Genomic DNA, 20,483 nt, shown 5'->3' with positions numbered 1-20,483 from the left:
ATATGTCAGTTATATTACAAGGACCATTCTCCCCAGAGCAACTCAGCGTTAAGTGCCTTGCTCTAGGATATGAGAGAAGCTGGGAATTGTACCCACAACTTTTCAGGCTACTGCATACTAGCCCAGCCTCTTAACCACTACACTACCACTGCCCCCTTGTTTTATATACGTTAACCACTACACTACCACTGCCTGTGAGTATGTGTGTCCGTGACGATGAGTGTGATGTGTGTATTGTGACCTGTGAGTATGTGTGTCCGTGACCATGAGTGTGATGTGTGATCTAGGCCTGTGAGTATGTGTGATGATGAGTGTGATATGTGTTTTGTTTTTACTCACATTTCAGGAGTCTTGGATTTGTTTTTGCCATTAAAAAATTCCGGGAGAGCTCTACGCTCTATGGCATGAACACTGAGAGTGACAGGAAGATAGATAGAGAGAGAGAGAGAGAGAAGTAAAATTCCATTATAATGGCCAAATGTCTGTCACAATTTCCGAGCTCACAATGTTGTGATTACACACAAACACACACCTATTGTAGTCAAACCAGGCTGCGTAGCTGGGAATGATGATGTGGTGAGTTTGCTCTGTGACATTGTCCTCATGCAGGTCCGAGCCTTTCACTGGCTCTCCTTTAACACTGGGGGAACCCTCCTCTTCCTCCTACACACACACACACACACACACATGCACACGCACAAACACACACACACACACACACAAACAAACACACACACACACACGCGCATACACGCACACACACGCACACACACGCATAAACACACACACACGCATAAACACACACACACACACACACACAAACAAAAGTTGAGTTATTTTGCCATTATTTAGAATCATCTGTTTTGGATGGGTGGAGCCGAACCACATTCACAACTACAGACTGCACACACACACTGCACTGTTTGTGCGTGTGGTTTATACCCCCTCTAAAACTTATGGCACCAGTCAGAGGCAATGCCGCATTATGACTCACTGAATGCCAGACCAAAAAAAGGAAGGACGTCCCTACACATACCTCCTAAGAGAGGCATAAGTGCACTGCCCTGACCAAAGATCATGGCCAATCTGGAACTGATACGGATCCAACAAGGAAGATTCATCCCAGAATCAGGCCACATTCGGACCAAACCTGGGCCAGAGCTGGTTCAAGGCAACAGCTTACATTTCAAGACAATGGCTTCATGATAGCGGGGTACATGTCCATACATTGATTTTTTAAAATGCTTGTATATGACTTATTAATGAGAGGTTATGACCCTATAGGCTTTCTGTTGGATGAGGAGACTTAACGTTATAAATAAATAATAAAAACATAATGAAGCAGCAGAAGAGGTTGACTGGTATCTATTCTTTTCACAAGGCCTACTGGGAAACTATCAGGACTCATACTGCACTCTACATAGAATGGTGCTGATGTGAGCAGCCACACATCATGATGCCCAAAGCTTACCTTGCCTACTGTTTCCATGGATTCATCTTCTTGTTCATCTGTGTGGTTTAAAGAGAAAGTGTCAGATTATTACCTACTGTAGCAGTGTTTGTTTGTGTGTGTGTGTACAGTATGTGTGTGTGTGTGTACCTGTCTTAGGAGCAGCGCTGTCCTCAGTGGGAGGGGTGGGTGAGGGCTCATCAGCCTCCTTGCTGCCCTCATCCTGCTCCTCCTCCCTCTGACCTCGCTTCGACTTGGTGTACGGGGTCGTGGGTCTGACACACACAAACGTGTGCATGCACACACACACCAAGTCACACACACACAGGGGTACCCACACGCACGCATGCACGCACCCACGCAGCCAGACCCAGACACACACACACAAACACACACACACACACACAAAATAACTGTGAGGCTCACAACACTACAGACCATGTTTTTACTCACAGCAATGGTGTGTATGAAGAAAAGTTTCCAAAATGAGCTGTCAAAGTGCCACGTGTCCACTCTGGCTACCAGTAACAGCATTGTATGGTAGAATGGTAGAACATCAGCATGTCCACTCTGGGTGCCAGTAGTACCATGATATGGTAGAACATGTAAACACTCCTAACGCTGCCTTTGGAAAAGATGATCTTGATGATGAATCAAGCTAGAGAATTACTATGTGTATTTGATTAGGCTGGTGTCTTCAAGTATATGTATGTGAATGTGTGTGTGTGTGAGTGTGTGAGAGAGAGAGTGTGTGTGTGTGTGTATGTGTGAGAGAGAGTGTGTGTGTCTGTGTGTGTGTCTGAGAGAGAGAGTGTGTGTGTGTGTGTCTGAGAGAGAGAGTGTGTGTGTGTGTGTGTGTGTGTGTGTGTGTGTGTGTGTGTGTGTGTCTGAGAGTGTGTGTGTGTGTGTGTGTGTGTGTGTGTGTGTGTGTGTGCACCTCACCCTTTCTTGGTGTTTTTCTTCTTGCTCTCCTGAGAGGCCGGTGCAGGGGAGGGGGAGCGTGAGCGTTTCCTCTTCTTGGCATTTCCCGCCTTCTTGTCCCTGCGGTCGTCAGGGGTGGACACCTCGTCCGTCAGCGTCTTGGCCGAGATCCTCTTCCTCTTGGTTCCCCCTTCTCCAACCTCGTAGTCTTCCTCTGTCATCCACTCGTTATACTGGTCCAGGTCCAGGATCCACTTGGCATGAACCTGGTACAGAGAAAGGGCCGTGTTAGATGTACACACGCACACACACGCACGCACGCAAGGAAGCACACAAGCAAGCACGCACAGCGCACGCACGCACACACACACACACACACACGCACTGTCCATTCCATCCCCTCATTGCACAGCTCCAATTCCAGATTATCTTCAGCATGACACTCACACACACACACACACACACCAGCACACATGCATATAAAGGCACACTCTGATTTAAATCCAGTTTACTTTTTGGTTATCTTCAAACAAATAAACGTGTGTGTGTGTGTGTGTGTGTGTGTGTGTGTGTGTGTCAGAATGCCTCGTGTACTTCTGCTAACCTTCCTGGGTTTCTCTGGGGTGGGTGCGTCTTCCACAGCAGCTTCTATCTCATTGGCTGGGATCCATGTGTCATAGCTGTAAAGGTGGAGACGTGTTAGAAAGGTTGTGTGTGTGTGTGTGTGTGTGTGTGTGTGTGTGTGTGTGTGTGTGTGTGTGTGTGTGCATGTACCTGTCTGGCCAGTATCCCCAGTGGAGCAACACCTGTTTGTCTCTCTTCATCACTGGTCGAACCCACTCCTCTGCACACACACACACACACACACACACACACACACACACACACACACACACACACACACACTTGATTTGATTTGAGATCACACAGCTGGAAACATTACTGAGAAACAGATTATCCCCACACTCTAATACATGACCTCATTCCTGTGCTTTAATTAATGACATATGGAACAAATCACTATCTGGAGTTCAGGCTGCTGTTTTTGTGTGTTTCTGTGTGTGTGTGAGATAGAGATAAAAAGAAGGAATGCATCTGTGAGTCTTGAGAGAGAGAGAGCGAGAGAGAGAGAGAGAGAGAGAGAGAGAGAGAGAGAGAGAGAGAGAGAGAGCGAGAGAGAGAAAGAGAGAGAGAGAGAGATGGACTCACCCTCTTCCAAACTGGGTGGTATTGGAACCACCACATGAGAACTGGACGTCTTATCTTCAGTCAAAGATCCCTGAACAACACACACACACACACACACAGTACAACACAATTATTCTAGTAAATCTTGTATTGATTAACATAACTTTCTTTCATGTATTTTCAGGACATGTGATGCTGAATAGTTTATTATCATTAACATACACAGCTGATGTCCATTCATACCTGATGCCTTTTGATGATGTCCTTCAGTTTTACCAACAATTTTGGCTCAATCTCTGAACTTAGGTAGATGACAGGTCGTGAAAGACAATTATTCTTCACAGATAAAAAGAGAGAGAGAGAGAGAGAGAGAGAGAGAGAAATTTCTGAATACATGATGTAGCATTCATAAACTCACAACCTTAAATAATGATGCATTGTTTAAAATGTATTACTGTAACAATATGAGTAAACACAATTTTCTAAAGATCTCAAATGCATGTATTTGCCTCTGAACACATGTACGCACTTACCTGCACCAATGATTTCTCAATGGTCATGAACATCTCCACGTTCCGGTCCATTCTAGAAGGGTTCTGGAAGTCAAACCTGCGCCTGTAGGGATAGGAACGTCACCACTACACATCAGTATCATAACATATAACAGCCAGACCTCGCGTGCGTGTGTGCGTGTGTGCGTGTGTGTGTGTGTGTGTGTGCGTGCGTGTGTGTGTGTGTGTGTGTGTGTGTGTGTGTGTGGTCCTACCATCCTTGGTCGCTCTTGAACTTGTAGGCAGCAGCCAATATGTGACACAGGGCTCCACCGGGCTTAAAGTCAAGAAAGGTCTTTATCTACATGACAGATCAAAGGAGGGAAAGAGAAAGAGAGAGAGAGAGAGAGAGAAAGAGAGAGAGAAAGAAAATAAGACAGAAAGAAAGGGAGAAAGGAAGGAAGGATCAGATGTTTCCTGCCAGCTGGTATCAGTAAGTATGTGTCTCATAACACAAATTATAACACCTCTAAAACCGTTACATAGTGTAGGATTATTGTGGTGCATGTGTGTATGTGTGTGTGTGTGTGGGGGGGGGGGGACACACTAGGGAATCTCTCATGACAGTGATCTGTGAAATGACTGTGTTTTTACTGGACCACAGACAATTTTCTGATTATCGAGTCAGTAGGTGTAGTCCTTTTTTCCTCCAGGAAGTTAAATATTTTGACAACCCTCTTTAAGGAAGTTCAATGTTATTGACAACTAATAGCTATTGTTCCCTACATAGCCCCACCCACTGAAAGCACACTCCATAGGCTCAGATATATGATTGACAGGCAAATCATAGGCAAATCCTACCTTTTACCAAAGGCGGATTATGCTTTCAGTGCAGTTTATCTGTGAGCTGATTACACAAAAACTATTGGCCTGATTTTCATGAAAATCATGGAAAGGTGTAGCATGGCCAAGCAATACTACCGGTAACCCATCACATTCTGATGTACAACAACAACTTTAGTATCACCCTCACAACTATTGTGATCGAGAAGTCAAACACCTCCAAGATCATGGAGGTTTCTATAGGAATAAATGGACATTGCTTGATTCGCATATGCATGCTGAACTAACTATGTGCCTTGGTGGAGGCCTGCACGCTCTAAGTGCACTTCTTCTTTTGCTCTTTCTGTCAATCTCATAGTGAACAAAGCATACAGTGAAATACCCTCTACACTAACACTTCATATCCTTCATCAAACCATAACTGTACACTCCAACAACACAACATAACAGTCTATAACTATTAATTTAATTTTGCACAGCATGTGCTGCTCATAAGTCCTTGCCCTTGTATTGTGCAGTACCAAAATATCAGTGCCCAGTGTGACTCTTTAAGCATGGTAGGGATGTGTACCTACTGCAACAAGGCATTACCAGGTGTGTGGGTAACACATGTCTGCTGCCATTAGTGTGTGTGATGGAGTGTGTGCAAAACCAACATGTGCATGCATGTGTGTGTGTGTGTGTATGTGTGTGTTTACCGGTAACTTGGTGAGTGGGGGATTGCTGACATGGCGGCCGAACACCTCCTCCTGGAACTGCAGGAGCTGGACCACCAGGCTGGACAGAGACTTATTGGTAGGAGGCTCCGCCTGGATGTACTGCAGAGCAGGAGCAAAGGGGAGAGAGAAAGGTTACAGAAAGAAAGGGAGGACAAGAGAAATGGACAGATGGAACGAAAACTTCCCCGGTGCAAGGGAGTGTGTGTGGGTGTGTGTGTGTGTGTGTGTGTGTGTATGCATGTGTACATGAGAAGGGGGTGGTGGGTGGGTGGGTTGGGTAGTTGATGTTTTCCTGGGGCACACAGTGATCCTGGACCACCACTGAGATATAGACAGTGACAGGAAATAAAACAGACTCTCTTCATAATTTCTAAATTTTCTTCTTTTTATTGTGAGCTGGCAACAGTCCCATTTTTCAGTTTCTCATATCTCTGAGAAACATGTTCTTTCCACATTTTTTCTACAGCACAAAGTAAAAAGGGTTACTATCAGTATAATTACATTATTTCAGATCACGTCAGAAAAAATGTTAGATTATTAGTATTAGATTATCCTACCTCACCAAAACCCCCTATTTGTTCTTTAAACGGCTGTATTTTATCTTTATAACACCCAAGCAAAAGAATGGCACGTCCTCTCCACCTAAGGCCAAATGTAGCCAGTAGCCTATGCTATAAGCTGCTAGCCTATAGGCCTAAGTAAAATGGTTCCTAACCAGCAATAAATTACTTGAAAGAGTTAAATATAGACTATAGGCCAATTAATTATTAAATCCTTATAAGTTTACCCTACACACGTCAAGAAGAAACCTGTACAAAAAAAATGAATCTTAAAAATGTAGTCCACTTTTATAAACCCTGCTGGAGCACATACTGTACGGATATTGTAAACCTAAATGATCCGCGACGCTTCGGCAGTGCACCACCAAATAATTAAAAAGCGTTAAGGCTGCTGTCTGTTCCAAGTCCAACTCTGAAATCATGTTTACATTGACAGCGTGACGCTACCTGAAACAAATGCAAAAATCCCAGTGGCATCAAATGAGTACAGTTCTTTTGCTGGACTCCTGTAAAAAGGAGGCTGAGATCAACCATTCCCATTAACCGCCGCATTTTGCATAAACTTTATGAAAATAATATACCGGCTAACTAAGAAAGGATATATTGACAGGGAAAACGTTCAATTCTGTCAATTGACTGCTACCGGCAAACAAACATAAGGCTACTGACAATGTAGCCCTTAAGACTAGCCTATATTGAAACCTGTTAATTAATTTTTCCATTATCAAAATATTTGTCTTCCGTGAAAAAAGGCGTTTCGTTCAGTAGGCTAAAGTGAGATGCCTAACAAGGACAATAATTCAGATGTGCACACAAACAAATAGTTTTATTTTGCATCCGTGCTTTGTATGCGTGCCGGGGAGGGAGAACGCGAAAACGGCCTTTTGCACATCTGGATTCGTGTACTTGCGCCATCGACGCTATCCAGAGATTGCACCGTTAGCAGTTAGCCCGTTCCTTCAACGGAATTGAGGCCATTATAATCATTATCGGCATTCCATTTTCTCTCAAATACCAACACACGTTTCATGCCATATGTTCAAGTGTATGTGAATATGTCTGACGGAAAGAGAGACAGAGGCAGAGAAAGAGAGCGTCACACCGGCAGCTTTTGCATACTGCTCCCTGCATCGTCTATTGTTTCAGTCTGGTTTGTGAACAGCTGGACTGCCTTCCCATCCTACCCTCCCTTCCAGCATCGCAAATCCGCCTTCCCTTACCCTCAGTGCGCTCTTTCCTTTAAGATTCCCTGTACTCTTTGGCTACATTTCACGAGAAAAAAATCCACGTTACCTTTTTATAATTCTTTCCCAACCAGACACGGACATTGTCGAACTGCGAGACAGTGTCAGAAGCTTCGAAATATTTTACGTTCGGGCCTCCGTCTTTCTTCCGTACCGCCATCTTTGATGCAGACAAAATTCGAATTTGGGCGCCCCCTGGTGTTATGTAATGCCGCGCATAGAAAATCTAAGCTGTAGCCTAGGTGGATGGGGGAGAAACTGGGCCTAGCCTACGACATTTTGACTCATTTTTGACTTAGTGGGGAAAGCATTTCACAGATTTTGTATCAAACATTGTAATGCCCACATTACCTAATAGCAACCCCACCTATACAGTTTTCTTCCAGACACTTTTCAGATTCAGATTCATACTTTATTGTCATCAAGGGGAAATTTGTTGTCAATCTGCAGCCTACCACTAACACCTGTAGAGATTAAAAATGATGACAAATAAACCGGCACTTTATTGTATAGCTTACACTAACTTGAACTGCAGTTAATGTATTCTGCATATTATTAGGCCTATTAGGAGGCTCAATCAAATAATGACCACTCTATGACATTTTGATATTATTTATTTCTATATTAATTTACAAATAATACAGGCATAATAATCATGATTTTGCACCAAATAATTTGTGAACACGACAGACACACCTTATTAAGACAACCTGTGACCTGATCTGTTGATAGCAGGTTTTCAAAAGAATCAGGGATTTTACACACAGGTCTGTATTGGCTGACCTCTGTGTGAACTGAAATTAGGCCTTTGGAATGGCCTTACTACACTTATTTAGACATGTTGTTGGGACATCATAGATCTACTATTGTGCTCATGTCTTCATTGAGTCTTTCTATTCTTTGCTGGAGTAAGTTCATCACTCATTGTTTAAAGTCATGTTGACTTGGACCAAAACTGTGAACTGTATTTCCACAATTTTCATAAATCACTGTCTTGTACTTTTTTGTTTAGTCTTTAGTCTAATAATTGAACCCTCCAACATATTTGAAACCACATTTTCCATTCCTAATGCTTTGGACAAATTCTGACCATTCTGGTCCATGCTATATATTTTGCCATTCTTATTTGGTATGTTTTGTCTGCAAACACTAAAGCATTCACACAAACAGTGAATACTTGAAACACAATGTGAAATGTGTCAAATTGGAATTATGTTCCCTGAGCCATCTCAACCTGGGGTGCGTTTCCAAAACTATAGTTGCTAACTTTGTTGGTTGCAATGCAATTTCCCATGGCCAGTCAACTAAGTTGCTACTATGGTTTTGGGAAACGCACCCCTGTGCAGTTTCCTTCATCACATTCCAGGGCTAATAAGCATCAGACATAAGGCAATGACAATGGAGCAAAATCAAACTATATGGCCACTTGTGTTCATACATGAACCTGTATTTTGTGTCAAACTTTGTATGCCTTGTAATGCCTATAATAGCAAACTCACCTCCTTCGTGCAACCATCTCAACATCTGTACGCCTGCCACATATTCAGGGTCCAGCACTACCACCCCCTCATACCCCTATCAACATACAGTACAGTGCAGCTTAGGTACACAGTTTGACAGTGGTTTGAACTTCTGAATGGATTTGTATTTTGAATAAAAGTGGCAACCTACAAATTAAAGTGCCAACCTACATTTGGTTTGAAGTTGTATGCTGGTACTTTAAAACTAGAAAAAATTGAATAGGAATTGTACACATCTCTACAGGTGACAGAAGGATATACTGTAGAAAAGCCACTGTTCACATACCTCAGGCACATCATGTATGCAAGCATGAGGCTAAACTCAACTGCTTATATTATATTATATTCTACAGTATATTATGCATATATACTGTACATGTGTAAATTGCTTGCACATCTTTTCAAGGAGTCAGGGAGTGAGGTCATTGTACAGCTCTCTACACTTAATGTTACTCAAACAACAAATGGTATATTTGCTTGTCCACACACACACACACGCTTGTTTGACGCAGCCATCCATAAGCAGTAAAGTAGACAGGAGGAGTAATTGGAGGGCTGCTTTATTGTTGGAAAAAGGTTTCGTGCTCAAATGAAGGCAGTCTGTCCGTGACTCTCTCCATGGCCACACTCTTGTGCAACACACCATTTCATTCCACAACAGCAACAACTAAACAAAACAAAACAAAAAAGAGAAAACGAAAAAAAAAAAAAAAAACATAAAAACATCTAGCTTTATTTTTGATTATTCTCAGCAAATAAAGTCAGCATCCCCAGTCATGCGAAGATATAACATAGGCACATGTTAATCAGAATGAGTGAGGTCTCTACAGAAAGAACACAATAACAGAGAGATGAGAGAACCATTCGCTGTGTGGCCTCAAAGATTCGGCCCCAAGCAAGGGCCACTTTCACACAACAGCCCACTGTTTTGGATTGATACAGACGTGATTGGAGGTACAGGCCCTTGTTGCCAGGGGCCTGTTCACCTTTGACATTGTAGGCAAGGCGAACTCCAACTGATCAGAGGGCTTGCAATGTTTGGATCATTTATCCTTTTTCTTTGTTAACAAACACAATAAGCAGCTGAAAAGGCACGTGCCGTTTAGACGTATTGCACCTGAAATTAACAGAACAATGAAAACCATGATTATTTAAAATAAATTATAATAAAGCCATTATCATTGCACTAGTGTTTGTGTGTTAGTGTGGGTGGGGGGTGGGGGTCTAGAATTAAACAAGCATTGAACAGTCACACACACCCACACATACTCACACACACAGGTGTAAGGAACATTTACTACACAGGGGTTTGAATTAGTGCTTAGGGAAAAGGAGAATGTATGTGAAGGAAGGACTAGGATAAAAGTGCGAGGAAACACACTCGTATAAAAGGAGTATGAGTGTGTGTGTGTGTGTGTGTGCCTCTGTGTGTGTGTATGTGACTGTGTTTGTGTGAGACTGAGTGAGCGAATGTGTATAAAAAAGGTGTGTCTGTGTGTGGTTTGCTTACTGATGTTGTGTAGCCAAAAATACAAACGATGGGGCTGTGGCTCACACAGTTACTATGGACACACACACATACACACATTTGTGTGTCTGTCTGCATGCACGATATAGCTCTATATTTGCATTGATTTATACATACGCTTTTAAATTTTCATATAATTCTTTAATTTTAGATTTCACTCGTAAAAGTTAAAGTGTCTCATCAAATGTAATTCCCTCTAAACCTTTTCCAAACTAGCCACAGGTGCTCTAAGCCAGTCAGCCGGGGTTAAGAATACTTTGCTGGATAAGATTAATAGCAATAGTTTTTAACCACTTCTGTATTTACAAAATCTAAGCATGCTGTTAAAATAAAATTATATATTACATTATTTATAGTCCCTTAAAAAGTTCATTCTTAACTTTTTAGCATTTGTGCCGTTTACATTATAGCTTGTACTGTACATTTTTATATTGTCTGTCTTTATCATTTGGTTTTATTTTGTGATGACTGATTCTGATTTTTCTTTACTTATTTTTAATGAATGTGAATGGTTGTTCAGTAAGGGGGAAGCAGTGATGGTTTTTCATTTTGAGTTTTGTCTTTTTTTTCTTTCTTTCTGTTCTTTCTTTTTTTTTTTTGGTTTATGTGTATGCCCACGCTCTGTCATGCAGCAGCCAGAATTGGAGGAAGAGGAAGAGAGAAGGATCTATAGAAGTCAGAAATTACATCACTACAGGAAGCAGCTCCAGGATTCTGACGGTGTTCCAGCTTTTTTCTTTTTTTGCCCCCTGCTTGAAGAGAAGGAGTTCTCGAGACCTGACTCTAAGGGCACAGGGTGCAACCCCTGATGCTCAAATCTTTTTTTACCTTCCAACACACCTGTCTCTCACACATATCCCTCTATTTCTTACAACAATACACCCGTCATTCTATACGTTACAGCATACACACACACACAACTTTTAATGCCTTGTTACACATGCTTACACGTCTCACTATTTCACAACTTGTGAATATTAGCATCCTTCAACACACAAACACACACGCACACACATGCTTACCACCCCAAAAAAAAAAAATTGTTCACAAAGATACAACATAATGAGAATGTTCTAATAACGATGACATTTAAATAATGAAACACTCTCTTTGAGAGACACTGAAAGACACTCCCTTTCTGCTGCGACCACACACATTCTCTCTCCTCTCTCTTCCACCTCCCAGGACGTCTTTATTAAAAAGCCAGACGGACCCAGCAGGACAGTGCCGCCACAGAGGGCATTTGCGAAGCAGCAGAGTTTAAACAGAAAAATCAACACCCTCTCCAGACGACTTTGACTTTTCCAACATGTTCAAGCTTGTCCTAATAGCCCTGAAGTTATGATCATCTCTCTTGGACTCTTACAGACAGACACACATACACACATACTCACGCAACAGCCCCTGCCCAAGGTCGACCCTCTCCAAGGGCAACTCGAAGGATGCTAGGCTGATTAACAAAATTGCTGCATAAAAAGAAACTATAGGCTTTTAAAATATACAGTCTTTAGCAATAACCTCTCTCTCTCTCGCTCTCTCTCTCTTTCTCTCTCTCTATGTGCCACAAAGCGGTCAATCATCAACATTCATTTCTGATTTGTCAAGAGGCCTCTACTGCAGTCATAACTGACCAATGGAGCAACTTCTGGTTTAGAAGAGCCATCGCACACGGTTACACAACTGGCCTAAAGCCAAACTCTCTCCTGAGAGCCCTAAGTTCAAGCTCAGCCCTGTGACTTCCACCCAGTGGCAGGCTGAGCGCTATCGCCCCCTGGTGGTCTATGATTCCTCATGACTACTCATGGCTGATTACTCATGCAGATTTCTGAACAAAGCATGCCATCATGCATCATCGTTATGCATTGAACAAGCACAATTATCCATTAATGAGTCTGGACTTGCGTGTATGTGTGTGTATGTATATGTATGTGTGTGTGTGTGTGTGTATGTTTACGTATACTTATGGGGTCCTGGTAAGCTGCACCAGCTTGGACAAATAAGTCTGACATCATGACAACAAAGAAATGTATGAGGAGTTACTGATGGTGACATTGCTGTAAATATCATGAGGAACATTTTTGGATGGTGATAAAGTTTTCTCCACATTTTCCTGTTTTTGTTTTTTTGTTTGTTTGTTTGTTTTTTTGCCCTTCAAGTAATGCAAAAAAACCCCAAGGAGTGCCCACCCAGGCTCAGCCTCTGAGAAGGAGTCGAGAGAGAGAGGTCTCCGCTCTCCCCTTCCTATAGTTTTAGTGTCTGTTCAGTTTGCATGTTCGCTCAGTGCCACCACCAGAGCTGGGTTGAGCTGAGTAGAGAGGGCAGAGTGGTGATTGGTGTATACAGCTCAGAACACACATGCCAGAACCAATGAGGGTCCGGGGTGGGTGGACCCCCCCCCCCCCCCATCTGAACACCTCCACCACTGCAGGTCTGCAGCTCAGTGTCTGTATGTTTTTGAGTCTAAGTTTGGATGCAACAAAATAGGACAAAAGCAGATAATGTTTGATTTCATCTTAAAGAGTCTTCAAGGTTCAAGGAAACTGCTCCACTCTCTCTCTCCACTGTTAGACCGGTGAAGTCTGTAAACAATTTTTTGTTTCTTATTCTTATTTTTGAATATCTTTTTTTTTGTTTGTTAACTTGCAAATGAAATTTTTATCTGTACATGTGTGATTAGATTCTCTCTTTCTTTTGCTTGAAGTTAATAGTTATGTTATTATTCTTAGTATTATTGGTATGAAAAGTCTCAGGGAGAGGTGACAGCCTAACACTTGGACTCCCTGACGTCTTTTTGGTTTCGGCCCTTTTCCTTGCGCCCTTTGCCCTCGTTTTCTTCATGCTTGTCCTTCTCGGGCTTGGTGACGCTGTCATACGACGGCAATGACGCGGTCGAGGGTGTGTTCTCCTTCTTTTCCTGATTGGTTTCTCCATTCTCCAACTTGTTGTTGGCGCGCCGACGTTTGCAGATGAAGCCGGACCGCGCCAGGTAAGACCGGTAGGCCCGCTGGATGACCACAGCCGACACCTCCTCCTGTTTGCGACGCAGGGTGGTGGTGATGGGCTCGTAGGACACCTTGGATGGATTGGCTGCCACGAAACGCTCCTCCATCTGCTGTCGCATCATGTCCAGGTCGCCGCTGTCGCCCAGCACACGCTTGGTGAAGGCGAAGAGGATGTCCAGGCAGTGGATGCGGTCGCCGCTGACCATGGGCAGGTCCATGGCAATGAGCTCGATGATGTTGGGCTTGGGCACTCGCAGTGGGTGCTCGAGTGTGTCGGCAAAGTCGGGCAGCTTGGCGAAGGTGATGAACTGCGAGGCGTCCGGGTCGAACTTCTCCCAGATCTCGTAGAAGGACTCGAAGTCGTCCTCGCAGAGCGGGTCGGCACTCTCCTCCGTGGCCACGCTAAAGTTCTCCAGGATGATGGCGATGTACATGTTGACCACAATGAGGAAGGACACGATGATGTACATGACGAAGAAGAAGATGCCCACTGAAGGGTTCCCACAGTTCCCTCGGACCGTCGTGCCAGGTTGGTCTTTGAGGGGATCGCAGTCGGGATCGTAGTTCATGATTGGGGCCAAGAGTCCATCCCATCCAGCTGATGTAGTGATCATGAACAAGATGATCATAGAGTTGCCGAAAGTCTCAAAGTTGTACATGTCGTCGATGCCCAATTCTCTCTTCACGTAGGCGAAGTTGGACATGCCGAAGATGGAGAAGATGAACATGACCAGAAATAGCAGGAGCCCGATGTTAAACAGGGCAGGGAGTGACATCATCAAGGCAAAGAGCAGAGTTCGGATGCCCTTGGCTCCTTTGATGAGACGCAGGATACGACCAATACGTGCCAGGCGGATCACCCTGAATAGTGTCGGTGACACAAAGTACTTCTCAATCAGGTCCGCCAGGAACATACCTGCAAAACACAGAGAGAAAGAGATACATTTCAGTACAAAATAATGTGCCACAATGACATGTATTAAGAAATACCAAACGTGAAAGAACATGTTCATATATTATTTTAACTTCCCCTTCATTTAATATTTTCTTCACAAGGAATCAGTAAGAGAAGCAAATTCAAGACAAACTGGGTCATATCCAGTCAGTTCCCATGGTGCTTTGCAGGCCTTTTCTTTGGCTTGGCTTTGCAGTATCAGTAGTGCAGTGTCTCACCACCAGAGGCCAGCAGATCATGGGCTAAGCTCTGCTGAGTCATGAGGACCCGTATTCACAGAATTCCTCCTCCATAAAAGGTGGAGGGGGCATTATAGTGCAATTATATTATTTCATTTACACTACTGACCTGGAAGCATGATACTCCAGTCACTTAGTCTACATACATACGTCAGAATCTCTCTGTTCATTTGTTTGGCTGAAAACTATTAAACTGGTTGACTAAACCCCTTTTGTGATTATTAGACCACAAAAACTCACCCACTATAAAGAGGATGACCACTTGAAAACTCACCCACTATAGAAAGGATGACCACATATAAACTCACCCACAATAGAGAGGATGACCACAACACAATCAAAGACGTTCCAGCCGTTGGTGAAGTAGTAATGTCTCAGTGCAAAAAGTTTGAGCACAAACTCTGAGGTGAAGACGACGATGAAGATGAAATTGACCCAGTAGAGGATGTTCTCCGTCTCCTCCGACTGGTCATCTGTTTCCACCATCATGGTCACCATGTTGAGGCAGATCAGGATCATGATGGAAATGTCAAATACTTGCTGGGTCACAAAGTCAAACACCTTCCCCTGGATGTTGTTCTGCAAAAACACAGAGAGAAAGAGAGAGAGCGAGAGATAGAGAGAGAGGAAGTCTTTTAAAAATATTTAACATTTTGCGAGATCATGGATACAATCGCCTTCCGACACACCATTTCTTCACAATTCAAGCCATGTTGTCAGTTTGTTGGTAAAATAGATTAAGAGAGAAAGAGAGAAAGAGCCAGTCTATGGCAAAGAGGCATAACAAAGACATTCTAAGAGACTAAGAAAGCATCAGCCCCATAGCTAGGGTGATAAATGGATACTGCACCAGAGGTCTGGGAATGGGCTTCTGTGGCTTCTTAGATCCCAGCTTCTTCATGGCGTTGTAGTACTTCTTCTGTTCCTCTGTCATGAAGATGTCCTGACCTCCAAAGTATGGGCAAAACACAAGTTTGATTACAACCATGAAATGACCCTGAGAGATCAAATGACCAATTACCACTGCTGTACATTCAAAAGGCCAACGCTATGCTAGTTAGATTCTGAAAATTGAATGGCAGCCAGTTGCTTTGTCTCTCAATTGTGTCGTCCATGTGAGTGAAAGGCAAGAGAGCAAGATGGTGAGCTCTTATCTTTTTCTTCTGCTGGTTGAAGTTGTCGATGATGACACCAATGAAGAGGTTGAGGGTGAAGAAAGAACCGAAGATGATGAAGATGACAAAGTACATGTACATGTAGATGTTGTCCTCGTACATAGGCTGGTCTTCCACCTACACATAGACAATACAAAATACACCATAGATTTATTAAACGTGACAGGTTGGTCTTACACATACACATGAACACAGAACATCAAAAATGTCATATCAGATTAATTTACCAACACCCTCACTGATTGTTGTATATTATATTGTACTGTATAATGCTGTATTTAACAGTAAGGTCTCAGGACCTTTCTGGAGTCCACTGCAGCGTACATGATGTCCATCCACCCTTTGAAGGTAGCCTACAGAAGAGAAAATGCAGAAACAGGAGTCAGTTTTTACAAAAGGTGGTTGATTGTTTGTGTACACACTGATCACAGTGTTGATAGGCCAACACTTACCACTTGCAAAAGAGCCAGATAGCCTGCACCCACGTTGTCGAAGTTGATCTTGACGTTTTTCCATCGCACCTCTGAGTGGTTGGAATTGATCAGCTCAAAGCACTGCGTGCGGTTGTTGACTTCCTCTGGATCGAAGTACTCCTCCGACGTCTCGTTCCAGCAATAGTAGTACTTTCCAGCAAACAGGTTGACCCCCATGATACTGAAGATGAGCCAGAAGATGAGACAGACAAGTAGCACGTTCATGATGGAGGGGATGGCGCCCACCAGAGCGTTCACCACTACCTGCAGCACAGGGGGGGGGGGGGGGGGGGGGGGGGGCAGAATATGTGACAACAATGTAAGATTGATAAATACTGTAGACTTTATACACATTGTACACACTGTAGACACATTATACGTGAAGCAAGGCAGCGGGCGTTCAGGAGGAGTTGCTAGACATGCTGTGGGTCTGTTTAAAAAAATAAATAATATATATATATAGAAAATGCTTTGGATCCCATGCTTATAGATCTTGTTCTCAGTGTATATCTAGTCAGAGAGACTGACTTCTAGTCTAAATTTAGCTAAATTAATGAACAGAATACGATTAAAAGCCAAAATATGATTTTTATGCCTCAAACATTTATAAAACAAATCAACACTAAGACTTAAGGTGATTAAATGCAGGGCAACTTTTTCAACAATGTTGCAGTGCAATGTTACTGACCGATGTTCAAATAAAAATAAAACTCTCTTTGTCCTTACTAACACAACATCTTATCTTTCAAGTGCCAAGAATGTGTGCAGCATCCCTGTCGTGCATGCATACATATGCAAACACATGCAACCCAAAGGAGAGATGGGAAGATGTATACTCTTCCACGCATAATATTATTACACAGAGGACCTCTAGAGTGTTTGCTAAAGAGTATATATCTTTCACTCCCTGCAAACTCATAACAATCAGAGGGTTAGCTAGGAGCAACTATTCCCCCTTTCTCACAGAAGACAGGAGTTTCACTGCTATCTGCCTCCCTAAAACCACAAACCAATGATATTACAGAAATGTAGCTATCTTGCTTTTCCAAGTACATAAACACTATTCATAATGTATGTAAATTGATGTATTACAGATACTGTAAATAGTAAAATAACGATAAAATGGTAACCTGATAGCTACACCAAGATTGTATCATTTCAGGTGCAGCTGACCATGTAAACAAGTCACATTAAAGTGGGGGTAAAAACCATAATTAATTACAATACTATACTATACTAGCAATACTATGTTGGTGTTAGTTTATAATAAGTCTTTGCTTCAGGATTTAATTATATATTTAATTTTCTTTCCCAGAATATCTTTAAAACTCTCTATGCAGTGTGTCTTTCCTGAGAGTGTGAGGAGGTTGGAAATGTTGCTCATATTGACAATAATGTGGATGACATGCATAGCCAAGCGTTTTTTTTTAAAGGGCTGAACACAGAGTCCCTGAGAAACCCCATACAACCACCACCCCCACCCTCCCAGCCATCCTGAAGGGGGAGTCAGACATCTTGGATGTACAGTAAGGTGGAAAGGGGGAGGGTTAACAGCAGCAGGAACTATAGACGGGACGAGGTTATAGGTTCAGACAGAGACAGTCAGGTGGGGATAGGAGGGAGTTCTTCTTCCACTTATTGTTTTCCACATTCTAGAACTGACAGTTGTTTAAAGAAACTAATTATATTTACTTCAGTACTATACTTAAGTACAATTTTGTATTTGTACTTACTAGAATTGTTGAAGCAGGACTTTTACATGTAATGGCAGTAGTTCTACAATGCTGTATTATAAAGTTAGGAATCTGAAATACGTATTCCACCACTGAGCAAAGAGGTCATGTACAATGTATTCCATGGGCTAGAATGGGTCTTCACCCCCACCTCACACATACTAAACTCAATTAGCATTTTCTAGTAGCTCTAGTCCCAAAGTTTAGGACAAAAAATACACTAATTCTCCATTGCCCGTCTAAATTGGTATAAAGCGGTCAATTTCAACTAAGTGGGCATTGTTACTAATGCTCTTTAATAGTAGTATCATGATCCATGGACTAATGCTTTCTACTCACTGGTCAGGAACAGATTCACCCCGGTAAGCACCCACCGACCCATCCATGGAAGGGTGGATGGGTGGGTGGGTAGGTATGCATGTAGAGCCAGAATGCAGAGATGCTATAGGGGTGAAGGTGGAGGACACCTAGAATGTTTAGTGAGTATACGGGTGGAGTTTGGAGTTTGGAGCAACAGTGGACGAGATGGCATCAAACAGACTAAGTGACTAAGCAGAGAGAGAGAGAGGAAGGGAGAGACAGAGAGAGAGAGAGAGAGAAGAACGACTGTGCTGAAAAGCTAATATGAAAGAGATGAGGAGAGTGGGGAGCAGGGTTGTGCACAATTCGAATTGCAATTCTGCTTCCTGTTTGCTACCTCAATTGAAATGCAAGTGAAATTCAAGAATTGAATTGGAATTTAAGAGGCAGTTTCAAATAAATTCTGGAATTTTGCACAAGCCGGGTTGGGAGAAGGCAGTTGTAGGTCACTGATAACTGAGGAGCACCATTCTATGTCCCAAACACTAAGATCTAGCACTAGCTGGTAACATAGAGTGAACCAATGCTAAAACAGCACAGTAAAATAATAATGTGGTCATTTCAATGGAGACTGGGTGTGATGGTTATGCGCATAGTGGTAGTAACTTCATTAGTTGGCAGTTTAGCTCTTGTTTTGTATTCAGATTGCCATCTTAGCTCATGCCAGCCTTGCACTGCACTCGGCAGATGAATCATCTGCACTTTAATACAAAAACATTTTCTTCTTTTCTCGTCTTTTCTTTTTCATTTGGCTCCAATTTGCCTTAATGGTCGTTGTCTTAAAATGGCTGCTCTTGGCATGCTGTGGAGACAGGCATGCATCGAGCGTCTTACCCTCATGCCCTCAAACCGCGACAAGGCCCTCAGAGGCCTAAGGGCCCGCAAAGTCCTCAGGGACTTAATGGGGCCCAAGTCAGAGTAGCCCAAGGCATTAGCTATGAGGGTGATTATTGACACCTACACACAGAGATACAGAGAGAGAGAGAGGAGGGGAGGAGGAGAAGGGAGGAGGAGAGGAGGAGGGGAAAGGGAGGGGAAGAGAAGGAGGCCACACTGTTAGAGAATCATAAAGGGATTAAGAGAAAGAATGAGAGAAAGAGCAAGAAAGAAAGAAAGAAAGACAAGAGAAACCCAAAAGTAAGAATGGGCAGAAGGAGGAGACGCACATATAGAGTGAACCTGTGTGCACCACCGCAAGGAAGAGAAAGAAAGATAGAGAGAAAGCTGGAAAGAGAGAGAAAGAAAGAGAGAGAGAGAGAGAAAGAGAGAGAGACAGAGAGGTTAAACAGGGCTCCCATGCACAACAAAACATTGGACACACTAGACATAAATCTCCCATCTATCAGAACTCTGTGCTTTAGGTTTGTTTCAGTCACAGCAGGCAAGAGACTGAGCTAAAGGAAGATCAGTTATCATTGGACCTGGAAAATGAAAACCACAGGTCACACAAAGGGAAAAGTAAGTACACGCACACTCACAAGAAAAAAAAAAAACTAACAAAAAAACAAAATCCTACACACACAAGCATGTTGGCAAAAAACACAGAACACACACGAATGTACACACACAGCACGGTACCCAAACACACACAGTGAGTGCACATTGCACCACTTAAAGTTCGGCAGGGGGGCGGGGGCGGAGGAAGAGGAAGAGAAGGAGGAGGAGGAGGGCTTTCTGTGAGGTCACTGCTATCTGTGGTCTTACCCTGGCCCCTTATTGGCCTACATCACTGTCACTCAGGCCTGGCCACGCCCGACACCCAGCCAGTACAGTCTCGGCTACGGAAACACACATGTTAGAGCATCTGTACTGCATACACCTCTCTCTCTCTCTCTCTCTCTCTCTCTCTCTCTCTCTCTCTCTCACAAACACACACACACACACACACACACACACACACACATGCACAAAAACACAAACACCATCAACTCCAGCAGTGGTTAGCAGGGCCCGTGTCTGTACCACTCCCAGCTTCAGCTGCCTGTGGAACTCAGAGACTCCATTCCCAGCTGGTTATCCTAACTTGATCTCACCACTAGAACACTGACAAATCCTGGTCCTGTCATTAGTTGCTTGTCTTAT

The 20,483-nt window shown here is 43.1% G+C and overlaps 2 protein-coding genes across 8 annotated transcripts in view; both read right to left on the bottom strand.

Moving 5' to 3' along the window:
- The window catches only part of smarcc2 (SWI/SNF related, matrix associated, actin dependent regulator of chromatin, subfamily c, member 2), a 17,467-nt gene extending 9,891 nt beyond the window's left edge, over nt 1–7,576 (bottom strand). The window contains 13 exon segments of the mRNA XM_042090226.1: nt 340–411; nt 533–663; nt 1,472–1,509; nt 1,601–1,725; nt 2,393–2,637; nt 2,976–3,051; nt 3,146–3,215; nt 3,581–3,650; nt 3,803–3,895; nt 4,093–4,174; nt 4,326–4,411; nt 5,592–5,711; nt 7,466–7,576. Coding sequence (XP_041946160.1) covers nt 340–411; nt 533–663; nt 1,472–1,509; nt 1,601–1,725; nt 2,393–2,637; nt 2,976–3,051; nt 3,146–3,215; nt 3,581–3,650; nt 3,803–3,895; nt 4,093–4,174; nt 4,326–4,411; nt 5,592–5,711; nt 7,466–7,576 — 1,319 coding nt within the window.
- Nucleotides 7,577–9,480: 1,904 nt separating this feature from the next.
- Nucleotides 9,481–20,483, bottom strand: part of scn8ab (sodium channel, voltage gated, type VIII, alpha subunit b) — a 47,262-nt gene continuing 36,259 nt past the window's right edge. For 5 of the 7 annotated variants that reach the window (XM_042089250.1, XM_042089248.1, XM_042089251.1 and 2 more), the window contains 7 exons: nt 19,236–19,358; nt 16,288–16,572; nt 16,135–16,188; nt 15,815–15,952; nt 15,511–15,615; nt 14,969–15,239; nt 9,481–14,382 (listed from right to left, as the gene is read on the bottom strand). In XM_042089250.1, coding sequence (XP_041945184.1) covers nt 13,229–14,382; nt 14,969–15,239; nt 15,511–15,615; nt 15,815–15,952; nt 16,135–16,188; nt 16,288–16,572; nt 19,236–19,358 — 2,130 coding nt within the window. In that variant the 3' untranslated portion in view covers nt 9,481–13,228. The remainder of the gene's footprint in view (nt 14,383–14,968; nt 15,240–15,510; nt 15,616–15,814; nt 15,953–16,134; nt 16,189–16,287; nt 16,573–19,235; nt 19,359–20,483) is intronic. The other 2 variants (XM_042089253.1, XM_042089255.1) reach the window with 1 other exon arrangement.

Source organism: Alosa sapidissima, chromosome 4 (assembly GCF_018492685.1).
Source record: "Alosa sapidissima isolate fAloSap1 chromosome 4, fAloSap1.pri, whole genome shotgun sequence".
NCBI lineage: Eukaryota > Metazoa > Chordata > Actinopteri > Clupeiformes > Clupeidae > Alosa > Alosa sapidissima.
Note: the sequence above shows the minus strand (reverse complement) of the source record. Positions and strands in the feature narration are given on the sequence as shown.